Consider the following 23,699-nt stretch of genomic DNA (forward strand, 5'->3'; position numbering starts at 1 on the left):
ACGAGGCCACTATTTCTTCTTTTTTCATTACTGGTTCAACCTGACATGCAGACAGAAACCTGCCGTTGTTATGATCTCACTGCAAACGAGACCATCAGCGCTGTTTTTATATAATTATTATTAATGCCTGTGCAGATATCGACACGTTACCTCATCGAGACCTGAAGCAGAAAACAACAGAGTTGAATTTTCTCACCTGTGAACACTCTGCAACACCGCTGACAGTCCCTGCGATGTTACACTCACAGTCTGCAGGAGAAAGACGACAAGTTCTGTTATGATCATGACATGTTGGAGATGTGTATGTTTGTTTGAGTGTTTGAGTCGTTTCTCACTGGAGCATCCTTCAGGAGTGTCAGGAGACAGATTCCAGTACAGAGGTTTACACGTGTCACAGGCCAGACCCTCCACATGTGGACGGCACTCACACTGACCCTGAGAGGAGGAGAATAAACACATTTATATTCCATCTGTCTTTTTAAGTTTATGTGCAGCGTACACAGATAAAACATGAGGAAACAGCATATTTAAACAGCAGCATCAAGTCTCTGATCTCAGCTTTTTCAGTTTGAACAAGTACAAATCATCACTTTCATTACAAAATGAGCCAGAAACAGACAAACACATGAAAACTCACCACTGGTCTCTGCACTGCATAAGGAGCGGAGCCGGCAGGATGACACGTTCCAGCTTTAAAAATTATGAAGACAAAGATATCCATCTTAATTTCGGATGTTTGTAAGTTATCTAGCATATTAATGGTCCCATGTTGTACTCAGACACAGACGCTAATTATGAGCTTTTCTTGCAATAATAGTTTGTTCTGTATCAGTTGTAGCCGACTGACTAAACTGGTCAGACAGCCAGCTAAACTTCTTATATAATACATATAATAAATCTGTTTACAGAGTTTCTCCTCTTCTTTTTAAGCCACAAATGTTTCTTCGGCTCAACGCACAGATTATAAATTACTCACATGAGATTGTTTCGACCACAAACACCAGAGAAGCCGCAAAAATTAGACAAATAATCAGTTCAACTCGTCTAAAAGAAGCTACTGTAGCTTGTGTATGTGATCAGCTGTGGATCTCATTAACTGCAGCTGTCACACCTCACGTCTGTCATGTTTACCTCTGTCTGTGTTTACCTTGTGTCTGTGTTTAGTGTGTGTGTGTGTGTGTGTGTGTGTGTGTTACCTTGGCAGTTGGGGAAGCCGTAGGAGCCGTGTGCACAGCTGTCACACCTGAGTCCCACCACGCTGGGCAGACACACACACTGTCCGCTCACCTGGTCACAGCTGGTGTAGCGGGAGCCTTCTGCAGAGCACTGACAGGCTGCAGCAAACACAATATACACTCTGGTTATTAATCATTTATGGATCAATATATATATATATTGATTTACAGGTGTTCCTATTATTTTGTCCATGAGAAGATTCAAAGTACACAGGTGAAATTACTTCCTGGGAGAGATTAGATTATCAGAAACTTTCATCCGAGACGGCGATTACGTTTTCGGGTGACTTACGTGTGCAGCTTGGGTAACCGTAGTAACCAGGAGCACACTGGTCACATGACGCTCCGCTGTAATTGGGCCGGCAGTGGCAGTGACCTGACGCGGTGCAGCTGGTGTCCAATGAGGTGCGAGGATCACAGGCGCACACTGAGAAAACATCGAGGGGCAAATCTGAAATACTTCCCCTCTCTTTATATACAAATCTACATTTTTGGAGCAAGTTTTGAGCCGGATGTTTAATTCAAAACCAGCTCAGGGATTCAAACCAGCAACCCTCCAACCAGACTCTGTCCCATATCTTGAGGTCCTCGTATATTTTCCTTACAGCTGTATTATGTTAGCTTTAATATTTTCTTTACACTGAAAAGGCGAGACCTCAATAAAGCTTCATAAAACTTAACGAGGCAATATAACACTTCATAAGAAGGCGAGTAAAGTGAAGTGTTTCCATGTGTGTTCGGCCTCTTTTTATTACGGTGTGTCGGGATCAGCTGGAGCAGATGCTTTTAATCAGACCTTCAGGTTTCTGCGTGTGTGTGTGTGTGTGTGTGTGTGTGTGTGTGTGTGTGCACCTTGACAGTTGGGGTAGGAGTGGAAACCAGATCTGCACTGTTCACATCGAGGACCCTGAAACTCTGGTCTGCACAGACAACGACCGGACGCATCGCAGCCTTCGGGCAAAGAGCCGACTGAGCTGCAGCCACACACTGCAGACGGAGACGGACACACAGTGCAGGTGATTAATTTAATACATCTATATAGAAAGATCAACAACAGATGAGAATCTCAGCCTCAGGTGACTCACGCTGGCAGAGCGGGTAGTTGAAGTAGCCCGGTGCACACTGGTCGCACTGGGAACCCTGGAAACCGCTCCGACACACGGCGTGACCCGACACCAGGTCACATGACCCGTCCAGACAGCCGGGACCTGAACACTGACAGCCTGAAGACACACAAACACACAAACACACGGAGAGTTAGATAACAAACCTGAGTATGTTTACTTTATTCAGATCTGACTGTGTGTGTTCAGCAGCTTCAGCAACTGAAGGAAAAGGTGTTAAAGTATTTATAGTGATTAACACAGTTTAGTGGAATGCTGTTTATTCAGGAGTGTGTGTGTGTGTGTGTGCGTGTGTGTGTGTGTGTGTGTGTGTGTGTGTGTGTGTGTGTGAGGCAGCTCCTGGGTGGTAAACTCACACAGGATAAACAAACAAACAAACAAATAGATAAATAGCTAGATTTCAACTAGATAAAAGCTGCTGGGATTATTGACTCTCACATTTGAATTTTTGTCTGTGTGCAGTGAAGTCATTACAGTAAATTAGTTAAAGGGATATTCCGGTGTAAGTTTAATCCATGGTCTAACACACCGTGAAACTGTGTTAGACTCCCTCTCGAGAGATCAAGTTAGCAGACCGCTAATTTACGGAGTTTTATCAACCTCAGAAACGACCGCACGACAACAATACACTGCAGTAAATGGATCCAAATATAAACCGCCACCAAAAAGCCACAAATAATGCTCAGAACAGCACCAAACTTCAGCAACAGTACAAATAGGGTCTCAGCACATAGTCCGGGGCATCTAACCTCCGCTAGCTTAGCTGGATTTCTATTGTGAAGCTAAAAACAGAGTTCAACTCTCCTCCATCAGCTTCCGGGTCGGGGAAGTCCCGACGCGACGATTACCGAGTGCGGTTAGAAATGCTCAATTCCGTTCTTTTCCCTGTCCGCTCTCGATAATAACTGTTATAAACTGGCAGGTAAGACACATATGAACTTTGATTGCTTTTCCATGGAGTCATAATCAGACATTTTCATCCATGAGCCGCGGAACTCTACTGCACTCGGTAATCGACTCGTCGGGACTTCCCGTCAACAGGAAGCTGCTGCAGAAGAGAGGTAAATTTAGTCAGCTTTTCAGAAAATGTCTGATTATGACTCCATGGAAAAGCAATCAAAGTTCATATGTGTCTTACCTGCCAGTTTATAACAGTTATTATCGAGAGCGGACAGGGAAAAGAACGGAATTGAGCATTTCTAACCGCACTCGGCAATCGTCGCGTCGGGACTTCCCCGACCCGGAAGCTGATGGAGGAGAGTTGAAATCTGTTTTTAGCTTCACAATAGAAATCCAGCTAAGCTAGCGGAGGTTAGATGCCCCGGACTATGTGCTGAGACCCTATTTGTACTGTTGCTGAAGTTTGGTGCTGTTCTGAGCATTATTTGTGGCTTTTTGGTGGCGGTTTATATTTGGATCCATTTACTGCAGTGTATTGTTGTCGTGCGGTCGTTTCTGAGGTTGATAAAACTCCGTAAATTAGCGGTCTGCTAACTTGATCTCTCGAGAGGGAGTCTAACACAGTTTCACGGTGATTTAGACCATGGATTAAATTTACACCAGAATATCCCTTTAATCGTTGATTGCAGCTGTTCTATATTTCAGTCCATGTGACCGTCTCTCACCCTGACAGTTGAGTCCATAGAAACCAGGAGCGCAGGTGTCGCAGTGGTCGCCGGTGAAACCAGGTTTACAGACGCAGGTCCGAGTTCGTGGATCCGGCCTGCAGGAGTTATCCACCGTCCCGGCTGCGCTGCACTCACAGTCTGCAGACAGAGAACATAAACATTTATTGCCCATCATGCTTCTCAACAATACAAGTTATTCATCTACCTTTTGCTGCAGACAACAGGCGGTCAGAAAGACAGAAAACTGGGTCAAAGTTACTCTCTAAGATCGTGAGAATCGTCTCCATCACAAACAGAACTCCCCTCAGTGAACAAAACACAAACAGGCGTCTAACACTGTTTTCAGTTTGTCACATTCCTCTGAGATTCTGTTCACACAACACTGGTTTTCCCAAAACTCCCTCAAACATCTGACGTACAGCAGAAACATCAGCGGCTGAACAGATGAGAGGAGAACGTGGGAGCACACAGAGACAGTCAGAAGATTACCGGACTAACCTGCACGCTTCTGCAACGAAATGCTTGTTGGAAAGTTTAATTTAAATGTTATTTACTAATCCAGGATCCAGAAGCAACAACAGGAGGCGACACCCAAATATATAAAATTAAAAATAAAGTAAAAGTAAAGTCTTACTGATGATCTCGCCTGCTGGTTTGGCCTCGCCGTTGTTGTTGTTGGTGGGATACGTGGGGACGGCTGTCGGACACAGAGAGTCGCACTCTTTATTTCTACATAACAAGGTGGATTTGAATGTTTTGGGACATAAAACTCTGAAGCTCAGACAGTTTTATTCAGTGTGTCTGTCGCTGTGACTCACGGTAACAGTCGGGGAAGTTGACGAAGCCGCTGGCGCAGGAGTCGCAGTTCTCTCCGCTGTAGTTCGGTTTGCAGAAGCAGCGACCGGTCCGATCCTCACAGGTACCATCTGTGAACTCGGACTGACAGTTGCAGCCTGCAGGGAGGCAAAGAAAGAAAAAAAACACAAAACATGATATGATATGAAGGAGAGAGTTTTAATGTCTCCTTTTGTGATTTGACGGACAGATGAGACTCACGTGAGCAGGCCAGCGGGGACTCGATGGGGTGATCAGGTGACCTGTAGTAGGTCGGGATGCAGCGCTCGCAGTTGACTCCAGTGGTGTGATGCTGAAAGAGTTTCAATTAGAGATACTTCATTATGACTGTCATCATAAATAGGGAATACTTATAAATAACATGAGGGAACAGAGAGGAAAGATGGCATACATAAACAGAATAAACCAGAGTGTTTGTTACCTGACAGTTGAGGCAGACTCCTCCTCCTCTGGAGTGTCCGTGGATGTCCAGACTTCCTCTCCTCTGATCCACCTCGGGGTCGTAGTAACAGTCGAACGAGTGCCGGTGACAGTTACACGCTGGAAACAAACATTAAAACCACAGCGGGTGATTCAGGGCAACAGTTTGATTTGTTTTCACTGCACTTACAAGATAAAACAATGGGAATGAGATCAGTGTGAATGTTTGGATGACAAATGGGCAAATTATCTACTGATGGAGACCACGAGATGCAGCTGAACAGCTCCAGAAGAAGCGAGCCAGCAGATCTTGAGTCATTTTTTGTCATTATGTTGAAGAGGAACTTTTATTTTTGTGCCGTACTACGAGACTACAGAGCAGCTTCCTCAGAGCTGCGAGGCTCCTCAATTCATCCTCAACCCTGCCATAAAAAAAGTGTTTTAATTTTATGACTTCTCAAACGCACATACACCAGAATCTGACCCGGTGACATTGAGAATAATCATTGTAACTACGTAGAACCAGCCGATCCTCTCGCTGATGGTAGAAGCATCTGTGTTAAACTGAAATTAAACTGTTTCATGACTAAGAAAGTTTCTTGTAGAAGGTTTAAGTTGTGCAACATTAACACAAATTCTTCCTCTTATTATAAAATTATGAATTTACATATTTTAATATAAGTTTTCACACATAATGGAGCAATTTAAATAAATGAACTCGGTTGAAATAAGCCTTCGATGCTTTGTCTGTTTCATCCACTTTATATTAAATAAGTAGAGGGAGGCAGGAAGGAGCAGTAAACTCAACAAAAGAATTTAAAGATCTCTTCACAAGCAGGTGAATCAACGACAAAACAACAGATGCACAAATGCTCACAAACACACACGAAGCAAAAGTGTAAACCTTCACCTGGAGGGTAAAAACTGCTGCGAGAGACGAGACATGAAGCAGGAGGAAAGAAGTCAGAGAGGAAAAAGAATAAAGTCATGAACATTAGTAAGTGTAGCAGCAGACAATCCTGATGTCATGTTTCATTAACTAACATTCAGAGCGGCTTCATCTCTTCTTCCCTGTCACGTTTGTGAGACGTGTGAAACCACCTCAGACGTTCGTCTCTGAGGTTGTTTTGAGAGCTGTTTCCTTTCGACAGGTGTTCAGATTACGCGCTCGTCTGAGGATCGTCTTCAGCGTGTTTCCGAACAAAACGACGAGCTGTAATTAACGCGACCGCGACCGGGACGTTTGATGAAAGTCAGTTATCAGACGGCTTTTTAGTCTGAAGGAAGAAACAGGAAGGTCGGGGGATAATTCACGAGTCATGAAAGGGTTATTTCAAGTCTGATTACAGTCGGTGATCAAAGACGGCTGCGATCTCTTTCAGGACGACTTTAGAAGATGTTCATTCAAAGAGGCGAGAAGAAACAACATGACACGAGCTGAACGGTTTGATTTTAACATACATACGTGTAAATACGTAGGAGGGACTCTGAACTCAAACGCTTCCTCTGGTGAGATTATATATGAAATATGATACGATATGGAATACAAAGTATTATCAAAAACTTGCCAGAGCTAAAATTTCCTCATGTCAGCAGGAAGACCAAGGAGGAAGGAAAGAGGTCCTTCCAGTTATAGCTGTCCCGAATTATTCCTGATTTTTTTTCCCGATTTAAAAAAAGTCTGGACACATTTTCAATTGACCAGAAAGTACATTAAAAACATTTCAAAATTATTATTTTTTAATGTTTGTGAAATAAATACTACTTAATTAATACATTATATTGATAAAGTTCAATTTTATTTTACTTTTTGGACTTTTTAAAGCATTGGATTGTGATGAGACCTGCGTCTGGATGCGGGTTTTTGTAGACATTGGTCACATATCATACAATTTAGAATAAAAACAAAATGTTAGACAACATCAAACACACTTTGTGGTGCTACTCTTGTTCTGACTATGATTTTGGTTAAAAAGCTGACTAAATTTACCACTCTTCTGCAGCAGCTTCCTGTTGACGGGAAGTCCCGACGAGTCGATTACCGAGTGCAGTAGAGTTCCGCGGCTCATGGATGAAAATGTATGATTATGACTCCATGGAAAAGCAATCAAAGTTCATATGTGTCTTACCTGCCAGTTTATAACAGTTATTATCGAGAGCGGACAGGGAAAAGAACGGAATTGAGCATTTCTAACCGCACTCGGTAATCGTCGCGTCGGGACTTCCCCGACCCGGAAGCTGATGGAGGAGAGTTGAACTCTGTTTTTAGCTTCACAATAGGAATCCAGCTAAGCTAGCGGAGGTTAGATGCCCCGGACTATGTGCTGAGACCCTATTTGTACTGTTGCTGAAGTTTGGTGCTGTTCTGAGCATTATTTGTGGCTTTTTGGTGGCGGTTTATATTTGGATCCATTTACTGCAGTGTATTGTTGTCGTGCGCTCGTTTCTGAGGTTGATAAAACTCCGTAAATTAGCGGTCTGCTAACTTGATCTCTCGAGAGGGAGTCTAACACAGTTTCACAGTGATTTAGACCATGGATTAAATTTACACCGAAATATCCCTTTAATTGGCACGATTGTCTTGAATGCATCGGCTTCATTTTTCAGCCCGAGAGGTTCCCATTAGCACGTTGAAAGCTCAATAAATTATATGTTATTTGTATAATCTATCTAAAAAACAAGTGACTTCCTTTAACTGACTGAAGAGGAAACGACCCGAACTTGACCTCATCATAGTTTCACGTATAAACACGGTGAAAAGATTACAGACATGTTTTAACTTAATCTAAGATTAAGAGTTGCATACTTGAGATGCACACGTCCGTATAATCCAGACCGACCTTCCCTCTTCATAAAGAGTCAGTGAAACTCTGATAGAGCTTTTTTTTTTTGCTTCTTCTCTTATCTGACCCCTCAGCGCCTGAGAGGTGCCGGCTGAATAAACCAGCGCCCCTTTATCCGGCGGCTCCTGATAGCGTTGAGTGGTTTTTTTTCTCCTTTTTATTTTGAAAGCTAAGCAAAGAAAAAACATTCTTATAAGAGTTTTGAGGACAATCGAGAGCTGTGAGTCACTCAAGTCTCAGCTGGATTATATATTCTCTCATTAATAATGACTTTCATCGGTCTTTTGAAGGGCTGAACACGACGCTGTGGACGTTAAATCTCACCGCTTCCTCTTATATTATTCAAAATAAAAGCACGGACCAACTGCAGCTCCCTCGCGTCTCTTCTCTGTAGTTTTATTCCTATCTTGCTGCCCTTCGGTGACCTTTTTGTCACTGTGATACGCGTGTTGTTCCTTGTTAAATATAACTGCAGCTTTGATAACAAGCAGCTGAGGTTTGATAACACGGAGACACCCGACAGACCGAGACGGGTCACAGTCAAGAGACTGTTTCAAAGAAATCAACTAAACTTCTAGCTAAAGGCTTTAAAGTGGTCAATATGCCATCATCTATATATGTGCCATACAGTAAACACAAGTTAAAAACATACCAAACTCATATTAAATCACTCATTAGAAGCTCACATGTGAATATTTGCAGGAACATTGAACGCAGAAAGCAGAGAGAACATTATTCCACGTTAAAAATCACTGATAACACATGTGAAAGAAATAAAGTAGCTAAAATAGAAACTAAAGATTATATTCACCGACATCTAATCTTACAAACTGAAAAGTAATTCTGAGAGTAAACAGTTAAAGAAAATCGATTTAGACGGTGACTTTAAGATCAAACGTCACATCGAATTCTGGATTTGGAGAATCGTGAAAAAACAGATTGCAAGACAAAAAAACACAAAAGCAAAGAAAAGGAAATGAAATAAAGTAAAAGCACAAAAATTAAGATTTAGTAGGAAGAAGTGAAAGATAGAAACACTCCCTGAAAAAGCCCCAAAACTGTATGTTGTACACTAATAAATGAGTAGTTAACATTAAGGACAGTGTGTCATATTGTCTCTTTTTATTGGGGCGTATCAATAAATAATTATAATTCTTGACATTAAAAATAAAACAGCGTTTTCTCTAGATTGGTGGAAGACAGAGTGCATTATTTGGCACTGGAGGGTTTGACTATCCTCAAAGAAAAGTTTACGTCTTTAAATAAATACATGAAACAGATCTGGGAAAATGTAATTAACTCTTCACATTGATTTGACACTCATTTGTCGAAGGTTCTGCCCCTGAATCTTATAATAATATTTAACTACATCCACTATGAACCAACTTTACCGCTGCAGACTCGAGGCCGAGAGGTGTTTCTATGATCTTAATCACCGGCAGGAGGATCATGTCTAAAAGCCGAGAGATCCCCTAGCATGAATATAGAAGGAAATACCTGAGATTTAATCATAATCATGTTTATTCAAGGCAGTTTTCAGATTTCAGACGTGTGAAAGTCGTGAAGGAAACCTGACGGCAGCTCGTGAGTCTGTTCAGCCTCATTAAATTAAGACCGGCGAGCTCTGTTGAACCAACACATGAAAGGAAAACACATTCCTCTGCAGGGATCACTGATTAGACCCTGTGTGTGTGTGTGTGTGTGTGTGTGCACGGTGTCAGGCTGTACTCACGTTCGCACTCGTTGGCGCTGTAGGTCGTGGCTGGTTTCCACGGCAACTGGTTGTATCCGGGGCAACACTGGTCACAAGACAGGCCGCAGGTGTTGTGCTGACAGTCACACTGTAACCTGCAAACAACAACAACAACAACAACAGGAATAAGTACATTAAAATGATACTGTTGACTTCAGCAGCTCTGTCACACACACACACACGCACACACACACACACACACACACACACACACACACACACACACACACACACACACACACACACACTCAGGGCTGGTATGTTCCTATCTCAGACTCTTGTGTTTTGGGTTAAACATCGTTTGAACTGTTCTTAAAAGTTCACATTCCTCCGCTTCTGAACCTGCTACTGACACTTCAACGAGAACAGAAAGAAAGAAAGAAAGAAAGAAAGAAAGAAAGAAAGAAAGAAAGAAAGAAAGAAAGAAAGCAGAGTGTGTCAGGAAGTCAAAAGAAAAGTGGAAATCGACCCCCAACAATGAAAGAGTTAATCTTTCTCCTCCACCGACGGCGGCTGACTGCTTCACCGCGGCTTTTTAATCGGATTAGTCTGTAAACCTGCGGCCCGCCGAGTGTGGCCAAAACACAGCAGGGGGAGAGAACAACCTCTCTTAAAGCTGTTCTCTCGTCTCTCTGAGTCCTTTTAACCGGCCAAAGAGAGACAAACACGAGAGGACGGCGTCACAGGAGGGAGAGGAGAGCGATCAAAGAGGAAGGGAAAACCCAATCCAAGAAAATCACCTCACAGATGTCAGTCCTGTGGTTTGTGGTTTGACTCTGAAGTCCTGAAACGACTAATTTCTGACTAACATCTTAAACTGACTGTAACTGTAGCTGAGCGTGGTGTACAAACAGGAACAATCTGCAAAGTTTTAACTGATTTAATGTGTTTAAAGTGACGACGAGGAACAAAATACGTTCTGCTGTCGTAAAAAGATCTTTAAATTCAGCGTTTTAAGTGTCTGAGCTTCTTTCTGGAGGCAGTTCTGCTGCTGTGTTTCTGCTCTCTGCTGATAACGTGCCTCCGTATCGCGTTTCAACAGGCTGATTGTGTTTCCAGCGTTCACCTTTTTACTATCAGATCCATTCATCCAGTCGATCCCTCACAGTTTAATTCACACGCTCACTCATGCATCCCTTCGCTCTCTCCCCTCCCCGGCGTGCAGCTCTGTTCAAGCGTTTTTTTTTTAAGGAAATGACTTTCAATGGAGGGTTTCCACACAATTTCACTACTTCCTGGTTTGGGATCGTTAGCTGCGGACCAGCAGCTTCCTGACGGAGGGAGAGTAAACTTTCGCTCATTACTCACAGGGCTGTAAAGCTGGAGTTCACTTTATAATTGATTTGAAATCCAGAGCTTGACCTACTTTACATTTACAAGCACATATACAGAATAAACAGGCTTTGAATACATTTCCTGAACGGCAGGTTTTTTATATTACAAAAAGCAATATTGCAGGAAACTCGACATGAGCAAAACAACAAAGAACAAACTGAAAACCAGAAACATCAGACCCCAAAACTGGTCACAGATCAGCGTTGACTGGGACGTTGACAAAAAGTCAGCTGACGACCAGAAGGAGACCAATCAGGATATTCACAGCCAGCGCCAAACATCATATTGAGGTTACGAAGAGATTGAGATATACAGAAGAGTCTTTGAGTTTGTTGACTTTGTACAGTTATATTGACTCTGATTAAGTTGGCTGCATGCAACAGTGAAGTTGCTGTTCCTGAGCTGTGGCGTCGATGTGACGTCACAGTGTGTTTGACGTCTGATCTTTTGGATATCAGATGTCACAGCGTCATCATTTTATCCTGTTAAGCCTGAAACACACCGGGCCAACCGCTGGCCGTCTGAAACGACTCGGACAAATCTGTTCGGCGTGTTCAGCTGCGTTGGAAGCTTTCGTGACCGCGTGGAAAGCGTCTGCTCTGATTCAACTTGCGAAGTCTGACCCCCAATTTCCACTGGATACGTCTCCGCTGCGTTGCGTCTCCACTGTGTTAATCCCCACCAGGTATCAGCTCCCTCCTAGCTCTGGCAGTCCGGAGCTGGACGGAGCAGATACGCAGGACTTCTATTTCTGGCGGATGCCGGAGCACGACGCAGCAATTCAGCTGAATTTAGCACCGAGCAGACAGGAAGTCAAGCGCCGAAATAACAAACAACATCCGGTTACTTGTCAAAATAAAACACTCACACAAATCTCAAAAAAGAGACAAACACAAGCTCTTCTGCTAACACAGACTTATAACTGCGGTCGTGAGTGATTATGTGATTATTGCGGGAACTCCTCGGCCTCGTGATGCCAGCTGTCTACCGTACTGCGCCGTGGTGGACTCAAACCGCAACCGGTGGCGATTGCCGGACGGCGGAGCAAAACCGGATCGGAGCCGCAACGCAGCGGACTGTATCCAGTGGAAATTGCGGGTGATAAGGTTGGCTGTTGGCCGTCTGAGCCATTGGATACTCTGATGTTTTTCTATGCAATCTTCATTCTATGCAACTTTTCTGCCGGACGGGTCAGACGAGAGGCAACGGCGTGGTCGGATAAAGGCAGTTGGCTGTTGGTTTGAGTCTGAGCGGTGTGTGGGGACCTTTAGACAGCTGTGTCCAATTTCATCGTCATTATTTTATGAATACTTGAGTTAAGGCCAATTTGCTGACCTTTGGCCATCAAAATCTAATCAGCTCATCCTTTGAGTCATTGTCGACGTTTGGAAGGATAAGTGGTCGCCTCCAGTCACGACTGGCGCCGGCGTGGTGGCACGAAGAAAAGAGGAATTCAGACACGTCGATGGCTGGAAGATGTGTTTGACACTGTCTCAGAGCCAAAATATATAAAAACAAGGTGAGTCCAACTTTAAACAGATCTTTTGATATCGGCCATGCAGCAAATCTGAATCATAGAAAACGGCGAGATGCTCGTGTACCAGCAGTCGATCCAGTTGTCCCGCCGCCAGATTGTTGATTATCCAGACAGATAATGAGGTGTTCGACCTTCCTCGAACTGAAACACCAAATTACAGCCAATCTAGAGGAAATTTGTCCTGATTAGCTGCGATTCTGGTGATAAAATAATGGCGTCATATCTGTTCAGTGTCCGCTCTGCTTTAGATTCTGTAACGTGGGTGTCCAACTAAATCTGAGCAGCAAATAAAATGCAAACACTTCATCTTTTCGTTTAGTTTTGAGCTGCTTACACTGATTTGTGCTTCTGTGTATTCACTTAAAAACAACACTTCCCCCTGAGTCGTACGCTCTCTCCATCACAACGCCGTCTGTGGCCTTTAAAACACTGAACCGTTGAGTTTCTCTCAGCCGTCACGATAATATCAGCAGAGCAGCGTTCAGTCGCCTGCTGCCTTGAAACACAGACCTGCTGTCGTCTATAACGCACCTGCTGGATATATAACAAGGTTAAAACAAAGTCCGGTATTGACGGAGGTTTCTCAGATGTGCATTCCTTCGCTCTGACACAAACCAGACCGAGTATCTCCGCTAACGCTCGATGAGGTCAGGAGGGATTTATTTGAATTCCTCGAGTCGCGTCAATCAAACACCTGCCTGTGAAACAAGTGCACGTATACAGTGACGGCATGACTCAACGGGATATATGTCGATGTTTGAAGAACGTTTGATGGAAATGTAAACCACAGCGTAACAGAATCTCACTGTTTAAAACCTCAGAATCACGTTTAAACGGCAGGTATGAGGCAGAGATCACGTCTGAAGAGTCCTTCAGTTTAAAGAAGGATGCGTGTCTCAGTGATTGCTCTCTCCACTGAGCTTAATTATTCTTTTATGTGTGAGTCACAAATGAAACACTGTCAGTCGTCTGAAGAGTCTCTTCTCTCTGGTGAAGCCAAACAGCTGCAGGCAGAAGAAACCTTCACCACCGAGTTAACTTTCAGTTTGATCTGTCTGGATTGTAGCTGACTTTATGGTCTCTGAAGCTTTCTTACATTTTCTATTATCTTTAGGATTCTGAGGGTTTTGTGAAATATTGTTTTTACCTCGTGTTGCTTGTGATTGCAGCCCGGCTGACGTACATGAACGTGCAGCACAGAACAAAACACGAGTCCATCTCACCGATGCTAGAAGCAGTAATGAAATCTAAAACTAAATGCTTCTTCAAGGCACCAAAATAAAAGTTCTTCCCAACTGAAACATCCAGAGAAAGAAGTTCTGATCAAAACATACCGACTTATATGATGCAAGCAACACTGAACACATTTATCAAAAGTTACATTGTTTATAATTCCCAATAAATCACATTTTTCAACATCTGTTTATTTGTTTTATTTTACTCTTTTGTATTTGCACACATCGGATTAGATCATTCAAAGATACGCGGTGTGTCAGGAGAAGTCAAGAAGCCGTCAGACTTAAAGACAGATTTCCAATAAAGCAATAAAAACACGCCACGAACATCACAAGAAATTATCAGGCCATAAATGTAATTAAGTGTTTAAACTGATATATAGTCGTTACATTGATTACAAGATGAGATGTAATCAGAAAATCTACAATCGCACAGTTTTCAGAATAGTTTCATCTGCTTTAAACTCAAACGAAGGATTTTTTTGTGGGGATGTTCTCAGTTCTCAGCATCCAATCTGACCATGTTTCACAGTCGTTGTTATCTACTGATGAATCTCTGAATCGTCCAGAAGAAAGTGTGTCTCCTCAAATCTTTCTACAGACTCTGACTCCTCTCTCACATCTCTCAACACTCACCAGAGGAAGTCCGTCTAATAGAATTACGCTCGATTCTCACAAAGGAATTTATAAAAGCACAAAATCAGTTTCCTTCCTCTTCATGCGTTGTTATTATCCCGACACTTTTCTGACACCCAAAGGAAAAGTCTGTTTTCTTTTCGACCTCACGCACACACACACACACACACACACACACACACACACACACACACACACACACACACACACCCCAGCTGTGCTGATGATTAACCCAGATGTAGCCTCGCCTCTCTGAGCTCTGATCCTGAACTGGAGGTGATGCAGCAAAGTGAAACCAAATGGAGCCGAACAGAACAAACTGCGACACGAGCGGCCAGCTGGCACCAATGTGATCCAACCAACACGATGTCTGAATCGCTAACGACATTATTTGTACTCACATAATTCCTGTTTATCTACTTGTATCTGCATAACGACGAAGGTTGTGAACCAAACGTGTCATTTCACGTTCACGTTACGTGCTTATTGACTCTCAGCAGGAGATGGAGGGGAAGGTGGCGGCGTTATAACCAACCACACCCACATGGAGGGCTGCAGTTTGAGTCCCACCACTGCGTATTCTTAAGGGACACCACAAGACATTTCTAGCCGCTTTTGTGGCGACCAAACCCGTATTTTAAACCAAATGATCATGCTTTCCAAGTTGATTATTGGTGCAGTTCCAACAAAACGTTACGCTCAGTTTGATCTTAAACATGGTTTTCAAGAAATGGACTTGAATAACATTTATTCTGGTGATTTGGGTTGAAATTATAATGGTACATATCTTTTTTTTACTCATGTTTTCATTCTTGGCTGCAACGTTTGTAACCAAATCTTTGCATACTTTCCTCAGTGATCACAAGATAAATCAAATATCACGAACACACCGTAAGGTCGACGCTTCAGCACCTACAGTAAACTCAGGCAGACCTTCAAGACCTCTGGTTACACTTTCAACCCAATCTCTACAGTAAATCATTAACGTGACATCTACAGTATAAACACAGATTCACTGTGAGCAGAACAAACCGCCCATCCTCTGACGATCACATACAGTAAAAGCAGCCTCAGTGGATTATAGTGGTGACTAATTTATTCTCAAGAGATGAGTATCAATGTGTTTTATCACCATAATCCCTGTAAATCCCTCCAATCAAATAAAAGAAAGGCAGTGAAGCCAGCAGGCGGTGTGTATTTATGCTGACTGTACTGTGAGTTACTCATCATCTCCCTACAGACACTTTATATACATTACTGTGGCAGTATAAACACTCTCTGAGGTGTAAATATACGTCTGGGCTCACATCGAGGCTGTTTGAAATCTGAACTAGAGCCATTAAAACGGCTCATAATACACATAATTGTGTTTCGGTAAGATTTAGAAGCGGTCTAACTAGTCCTGCGCACAAATCCCTCCTCTTCTTACAATTGGTTTGAGGATGTTTGGAGGCATTAAAGGGATATTCCGGTGTAAGTTTAATCCATGGTCTAAATCACCGTGAAACTGTGTTAGACTCCCTCTCGAGAGATCAAGTTAGCAGACCGCTAATTTACGGAGTTTTATCAACCTCAGAAACGACCGCACGACAACAATACACTGCAGTAAATGGATCCAAATATAAACCGCCACCAAAAAGCCACAAATAATGCTCAGAACAGCACCAAACTTCAGCAACAGTACAAATAGGGTCTCAGCACATAGTCCGGGGCATCTAACCTCCGCTAGCTTAGCTGGATTTCTACTGAAAAGCTGACTAAATTTACCACTCTTCTGCAGCAGCTTCCTGTTGACGGGAAGTCCCGACGAGTCGATTACCGAGTGCAGTAGAGTTCCGCGGCTCATGGATGAAAATGTATGATTATGACTCCACGGAAAAGCAATCAAAGTTCATATGTGTCTTACCTGCCAGTTTATAACAGTTATTATCGAGAGCAGACAGGGAAAAGAACGGAATTGAGCATTTCTAACCGCACTCGGTAATCGTCGCGTCGGGACTTCCCCGACCTGGAAGCTGATGGAGGAGAGTTGAAATCTGTTTTTAGCTTCACAATAGAAATCCAGCTAAGCTAGCGGAGGTTAGATGCCCCGGACTATGTGCTGAGACCCTATTTGTACTGTTGCTGAAGTTTGGTGCTGTTCTGAGAATTATTTGTGGCTTTTTGGTGGCGGTTTATATTTGGATCCATTTACTGCAGTGTATTGTTGTCGTGCGTTCGTTTCTGAGGTTGATGAAACTCCGTAAATTAGCGGTCTGCTAACTTGATCTCTCCAGAGGGAGTCTAACACAGTTTCACAGTGATTTAGACCATGGATTAAACTCACACCGGAATATCCCTTTAAGATCAGACGCACAAATAAAGTAAAGGAGAGAAAATAAAAACAATCTGGTCAAAAAAAGCTTAAAACCCAACATCCTGCGTTAGCGTGTGAAGCATGCAGGCAAGACATGTGAAAGTATACACACCTCTTGTTACAGTAACTCTCCGGGGCCCCACGAGATATTACAAACAGCCCATCAAACACACAGTCGTGTCTATGTCGACGGCAGACATGCAGAGAGGACGGGAGGTCACACTGAACCTCAACACACCTGTCAGAGCGCGTGAGGCCGATCAGCGTCTGGTCAGCGTCTATAGGTTGCAGACTCAAACACAGAGGTGACTTACTGCCGTCTGTGCCTGCAGTGTAACATTAGATCCACGAGTTCCCGGATCGCTCTGAGGGATTCACCGCTGCAGAGTTTAAACACCAAGAAAACAGGCACACGTGACCCATCTTAGACCGAGAGCGTAAATGATCCGTCGCTTCAGTGATTCAAGGAGATGACAAAAGTTGTCCAGAGTTTTTGCCGATAAAATAACTAAAAGAATGTCAAATGGCGTCAACACGACTTCAGGAAATGCAGATTTGAGTTTCGTGCTTCATAATATCGACCTGGTATTATCTTGACCTGACAGATTTAAGACGCAAAGGAACAAAGATGAACATCTGGCAGGACGATCGATGGTTTGATCTCGTGTGCTGATCATGAAATTGATTTTCCTTCAGAGATAAAGTCGCCGGTGCTGCGAGAGAGACTGTCATGGTTTTATGGACTTTATGTTTTCCAAGCACAAGACGTCAAACACACCGTTGTGGACGCCATGTTTGTCATCACATAGACTGAAAAGGTGAAAGACGGCAAGCTGTGATTGGTCCTGCAGTCTGTCACGATTCTTTGTCGCGTCACGGCATGAATGTATCGCTGTTGTTGTTTGTTTTTTCAGTGAAAGAGCCGAGACAAAACTTACAGCTGCTCTATTCACCTGCTCAAACACACACCTCACACATATACAGTCCTGCAGGAAAGAACATCTAATCATGCATCTGCAACACTGCAACAAATCAGAGCTTGAACCGCCTTGAATCATTTTTTGCGTTCTTATTCCTCAGTTTAGTTTGTCTGGAAAACTTTTCTGTCTTTTTCCTTGTAATTTTTTATGATTACAAACTGAATCTTGAGAACTGTTAAGACAAATCTGTCTGTGTCTGAACACTGAAGACAGAGATCGTATCATATCTTCTACAGATTGCCGTGCTGACAGTGTAAACACCTCCCGGCAGCAGTATTGTACGTCTAACTATCTGATAATCCCTCCATCCCTCCCTCTAAATCCCTCCTTTCCTCCCAAATTCCCAAATCACTCGTGTGCATCAACATGGAAAAAAGAGCTCCATCGTTTACAACAGACAGTCTCCAGATACCTTCAACGAGTCTGTGCAAGTGTGTGTTAATGCATGTGTGATCATCTATACGAGTGCGTGTATGTGTGTATGTGTGTATGTGTGTGTGTGTGTGTGTGTGTGCGTACTTGCACATAAAACGAGACAGACATACACAACAAATATTTATAGACTTCTATATGTGATCCTGTGTGATCGTGTATATGTGAGCTCATGGTGGTTTTGACAGTAATGACGGCTTATTGTAAAGCCTGCAGGTAGCTACACACACACACACACACACACACACACACACACACACACACACACCTCTTAATGTACATCAGCACGTATTATTAAATTAATCACATGCTGCCAACTTCCACTTCTCAGGAGAAACCAACACTTATCTGGAAATTCACAAACACACACACATAAAAACAAGCTCCATCTTGTTAATCTGCCTAAACAATAAAAAGCTGAAACGGGGACAGGAAGTTATAAACAGTAAACACAACTTCTTCTTCTTCTTCTCCTCCAGCTGTTTCATCATCATCATCATCATCATCATCATCGACACACTCACTGTTTCCCTTTCTGACACTGAGTGAGTATGTAGAGAGAGAAACACTGTGAGATCCTGCTTTTGATTTTCGATGATCATTCGATTGATTTGTTCTACTTAGAATCTAAATACTCCTTTTGTGATTAATTGATTAATACCCTACTTCCGGCTTCTTAACAGTAAATTTTGCTGCTTTCCCTTCAGAATTTGAATATCTCGTTTTTCTTATTTCATATCTTCTGACCGTCTTGTTTTTTGTCTCCTATCAAATATGAAAATGACATATTTGGATGTGATTCTGTCGAGTGTTACACATGTGGGTTTATCCGGCTGTTCTGCTTCAGAAATCATGTTGTTCCTCATGTTCTGCTTCTGAGACTAAGAGATTAAGACCTGACATGCTGTAGAATGATTGTGCAGGCAGGAAGTCAATGAAAATGAAGGAGTTTTAGCTGATACTGACGTTTAACCTGTTGAAGAACAACGATCCAATGACAGATGAGATGTTCAGTTGGCACCAGAGCCTCGTGATCTCGCTCGACTTTTTGATTTGGACACTTATGACATGAAAGAGTTTCAGCTTTTTGTTTCTTAAGATTTAAAAACTCAAATCGGGCACCAAAAGACAGATGCTCTCTCCTCTTTTTTTACTCTCTGCTCTCCTCATTTGTTTTCTCAGTAGGGCTCATGTGTCCTAACGTATCTTTTTATCTGATTTGCATAACAGGAACGTCGCAAAGATAAAGATGAGGCAGACATCACTGGCACCGAAACAAAACCACAGAATCAAAGAGAGACTGAAAACCTCGTCGTCTGGACCGCGGCCACGAAGCTCGGGGCTGTGAATTTTTGTAATTTGTGCGCGGGTTTCATATCGCAGTCATCGTGAAGACATAAATCATTTTTACAACCTGCTGTGTTTAGAGAGGTTTCCTCTCGTCTTTGTTCAGACCGGGCCACAAACACAAACACACACACACACACACACACAGCTGTACTACAGAATCCAGTCAAAACAATGTTGGTCTGCCGCACGTCTGTGAGTCATGCTGCTGCAGTCTGACTCTCATTCATCTTCCCTCATTGATCCTCTGATGGTTTATCTTTGCGTCTTACTTGTAGGGGTCGATGGGGTCCTCGGCGTTGCAGGCCTCAGCGTGTCCGTTACACACACAGCGTCCTCCGATACTGATGTCTTTGATACTGTAGTAATACTGCAACATAAATACACAATTTGAGTTATTAACGTCATGTTATAATACAGAATGTTTTAGCTAAAGAAATCCTGCTCTCATGTACGTATGGTAAAGAAGCCGGAGCCAGGAGACGTTAGCTTAGCATAAAGACTGAAGGCAACAGGTGATAGCTTGCCTGCAACCAAGACCAGAACCTCACTAATTAACTAATCTAATTTTCTGAATTAGTTAGGAAACGTAAATCTTAAAAAACAACAATTAGTAGTAACACAGTGAACCATTTAACCATTTCTTGAGGCCTTTATGCTAAGCTAACCTACACATCTTGTTTCCAGCTCCTTGCTAAACGACATAAAAGACGTAAGCGTACTTTTCTTCATGTGATGTAATTCTATAGCCATAAAACGTATTTAGCCTGAACAGATAACCTGACTAGACTGATTTTCTGTCCAGTCTCTTCGTGTCATCGTCTCACCCTGCGGGTGACGGTGGGGTCACGCAGCGCTTTGCCCATCAGGTGTCCGAGCAGCGTGTTGGTCCTCAGGAAGCGAAGCCTGATGTTGGTGGCCTTGGTGAAATCCCTCAGCACCGGTGAGTAGGAGAAGTTCATCGCTCCGGGCCGACCGTTCACCAAAGACACCACGATCTTGGTTAGGAAGACAAAAGGCTTCGTCAGCTAACAGACAGCTGTTGAAGTATAAACATTACAACCTGGGAAAGTCCTGCACGCATCAGACGGATGAGATCAACCAAATCAGACATTAACTATTAATGTGTCTATTATGATTCAGACTGTTGTCTTTGTAAAGTCAAGACATGTTTTATTGCTCTGCATGATCATGTCCGTCTCCAACGACTGTTATTTCATCATGAAAAATCGCTTTTTGGTCGTCTCTGGCACATTTACAGAAACTTAAAATACAAAATAAATCATGAACAAAAAATCAAATGAAAAATTATGTGTGAAAACAACTTTGGAGACTCTTTCGAAGAGACATCTTGAGGATATTTAGGTCTTAATTCTACAAAATGAGCAAGATTGTAGCTATGCAGTTCTGTAAATAACTATTATCTTCATTATTAATTAAACAACTGATTCTTTTCCTTTCAAATCGAAAACTTTCACTCCCTAAAATGTGGAAAATAGTGATGAATGAATAAATGTATTTAGCCACATTAGATAAAGAACAGACCATCGTAGATGTTGGAGGCTGGGAATGTTTGTTTCTGTCGATCAATCAATAGATAAACGTATTTGTTCCTGCAGTCACGGACATGATTGACATAAAAGTTTGTTTATTTCATGCTGTGACACTCGCTCACCTCTCCATTCTCCAGCGGGACGATACGCGAGTATTCGGAGGTGCAGATGACGTCGTTGTCGCTGTTGATCCTCTCGATGGTCTGCAGTCCAAAACGCTCGATGCAGTCTCTCTTAGAGGCTACACACACACACACACACACACAAACACACACACACAGGTAGAGATAAAGGGTTAGCAACTTGTAGTATTTTAATGATGCGTCTCAGTGTGATAATTAAAGGACGGTCTTGTTTAAATATAACTCAGCAGCGTTTTCAGCCTCACAACAGCTGGAATCATCAGGGAGTAATTAAACTGTAAAAGTGCGTTTGACAGTTTGAGGCTTCAGCTTCACATTGTTTCTCTATGAAGACACAAAATAGTTTCACTGTATCCCAGATTTGTCCTTGAGACGGAGGAAGAGAAGAAGACTACAGAAACGAGACAAAGGCGAGGAGGGAAGTGATTTTATAATGTCGAGATGTCAGATAGTTACTTTGTTATAGTGAGTTTGTGACAGCTGCAGCAGCTCAAACTAAAACTGCCAAATAACTCTGAGATTTACAGCTTCACTCTGTCCGACCAACCACACACACACACACACACACACACACACACACACACACACTAAAGGTGTAAGAAAGGAAAGGAAGAGGACGAGGAAGGAAAGGACAGGAGAAGAAATGCAATGAAAGGGACAACAAGAAAGTAAAGTTGTAAGAAAAGAAAGAAAAGGAAGGAAAAAAAGGAAGAGGGAAGGAAAGGAAGGAAAGGATAAAATATGAAACAAAAGCAAGAAAGTTAAAGATAGGACAGGAAAAGACGGGAAGAAATGCAATGAAAGGTACAACAAGAAAGTTAAGGTGTAAGAAAGGAAAGGAAAGGAAAGGAAAGGAAAGGAAGGAAAGGGAGAGGAAGGAAAGGAAAGAAAATGAAAAGACATGAAAGGAAAGGAAAGGAAGGAAAAGAAGAGGAAGGAAAGGAAAGAAAAGGACGAGGAAGGATGGGAGAAAAGGAAAAGACAGGAAAGGAAAGGAAAGGAAGAGGAAGGAAAGGAAAGAAAAGGAAAATACAGAAAAGGGAAAGACATGAAAGGACAGGAAAAGAAAGGAAGGAAAGAAAGAGGAAAGAAAATGAAAAGACAGGAAGGGAAGGGAAAGCTCAGCTGTTGATGGCCAGCGTCATGGCAAGTCCAGGAACCAGATGAAGAAAATTCTAGGGAGAGAAATTTTGACTACCCCTCATTTTCTCTCGTCATGTAATCATAATAATACATTTGTTTATGTAGCACATTTCTAAAGAAGGTTATAAGACGGTCCACGAACTTTCACAGAATACATGACAATAAACAGAATTAAGACGGGCAAACACAGTTATTAATAAGGCCAAACACACGAGCAAATTCGTCTTTTAGAGTTCGGCCATATGCTTCATTATATGACCGGGGGAATTCAAGATCTGCAACGACTTGCCGGTTCCCCGCTCTGGTTTGAACAGCATTAAACAAACAGACGGTGAGTATATAACACACCTGCAGCCATGTTTGCACCGCGCTCTGGAGTTCTGTCGCATCGAAACTGAAGCTCGCTGTCAAAAGTTCATTACCGTGCTGTGACGGACACCTGGAGCGGCTGTCAATAATGCTAATTAATGGCAGGTCGTTATATGGGAACACACACACACACACACACACACACACACACACACACACACACACACACACACACACACACACACACAGGTGAGGCAGACCCAAACCCCCTCTGCCTCCTGCTCTTTCACTCAGGTGAACATCAAGCTGCAACCTGTTGCCAGTCATGCCTGGAATTCCCCCTGCAGCCCACCTGAACTGACAGCTGCCACAGCCAATCAGCTGGCAGCTCTATGATGTAATGCTAAAGCCCCCGACCTGACCAACAACCAATCCAACCAATCAGCTGCCTTCCTCCCTGGGGCTGCAGTTTAACTGTGAGATTAGAGGGAGAATGAAGCCACAGCCTCGGGGAGGTTAGGAAAGCATGAAGTGATGCTGATGGAATCTGACTCGGTTTGGTCCCAGTAACATCTGGACTCACACACACATCTGTACTGTTCAGGTGAATACGTCTACTCACAGGCGAAGTACTGCCAGGGTAGGTAGGTCTGCCCGAAGTCGACGGATCTCTCCAGAACCCAGAGGTCCGGACGGGGAGAGTTGGCAAACTTGATCAACACGTAGGCGACGTGGAAGAGCTGCAGAGACACAGAGAGGAAGAACATTCACATTAAAAGTCATATTCAAACATCGTTCACTGTGTTTGGGTCGATCCTGAACAGTTCTGCTCAGT

At 43.0% G+C, this 23,699-nt stretch overlaps 1 protein-coding gene across 3 annotated transcripts in view; it reads right to left on the reverse strand.

The window, feature by feature from the left end:
- Positions 1–23,699, reverse strand: part of lama5 (laminin, alpha 5) — a 102,800-nt gene that overhangs the window by 30,119 nt on the left and 48,982 nt on the right. For all 3 annotated transcript variants that reach the window (XM_030424402.1, XM_030424400.1, XM_030424401.1), the window contains 17 exons: positions 23,487–23,604; positions 21,392–21,510; positions 20,544–20,714; positions 19,989–20,086; positions 9,838–9,953; positions 5,264–5,382; positions 5,044–5,134; positions 4,806–4,940; positions 4,622–4,684; positions 3,985–4,125; positions 2,321–2,458; positions 2,088–2,222; positions 1,528–1,662; positions 1,197–1,334; positions 638–690; positions 336–435; positions 197–249 (listed from right to left, as the gene is read on the reverse strand). In XM_030424402.1, coding sequence (XP_030280262.1) covers positions 197–249; positions 336–435; positions 638–690; positions 1,197–1,334; positions 1,528–1,662; positions 2,088–2,222; positions 2,321–2,458; positions 3,985–4,125; positions 4,622–4,684; positions 4,806–4,940; positions 5,044–5,134; positions 5,264–5,382; positions 9,838–9,953; positions 19,989–20,086; positions 20,544–20,714; positions 21,392–21,510; positions 23,487–23,604 — 1,923 coding nt within the window. The remainder of the gene's footprint in view (positions 1–196; positions 250–335; positions 436–637; positions 691–1,196; positions 1,335–1,527; positions 1,663–2,087; positions 2,223–2,320; positions 2,459–3,984; positions 4,126–4,621; positions 4,685–4,805; positions 4,941–5,043; positions 5,135–5,263; positions 5,383–9,837; positions 9,954–19,988; positions 20,087–20,543; positions 20,715–21,391; positions 21,511–23,486; positions 23,605–23,699) is intronic.

The sequence above is a fragment of the Sparus aurata genome, chromosome 7, assembly GCF_900880675.1.
Source record: "Sparus aurata chromosome 7, fSpaAur1.1, whole genome shotgun sequence".
NCBI lineage: Eukaryota > Metazoa > Chordata > Actinopteri > Spariformes > Sparidae > Sparus > Sparus aurata.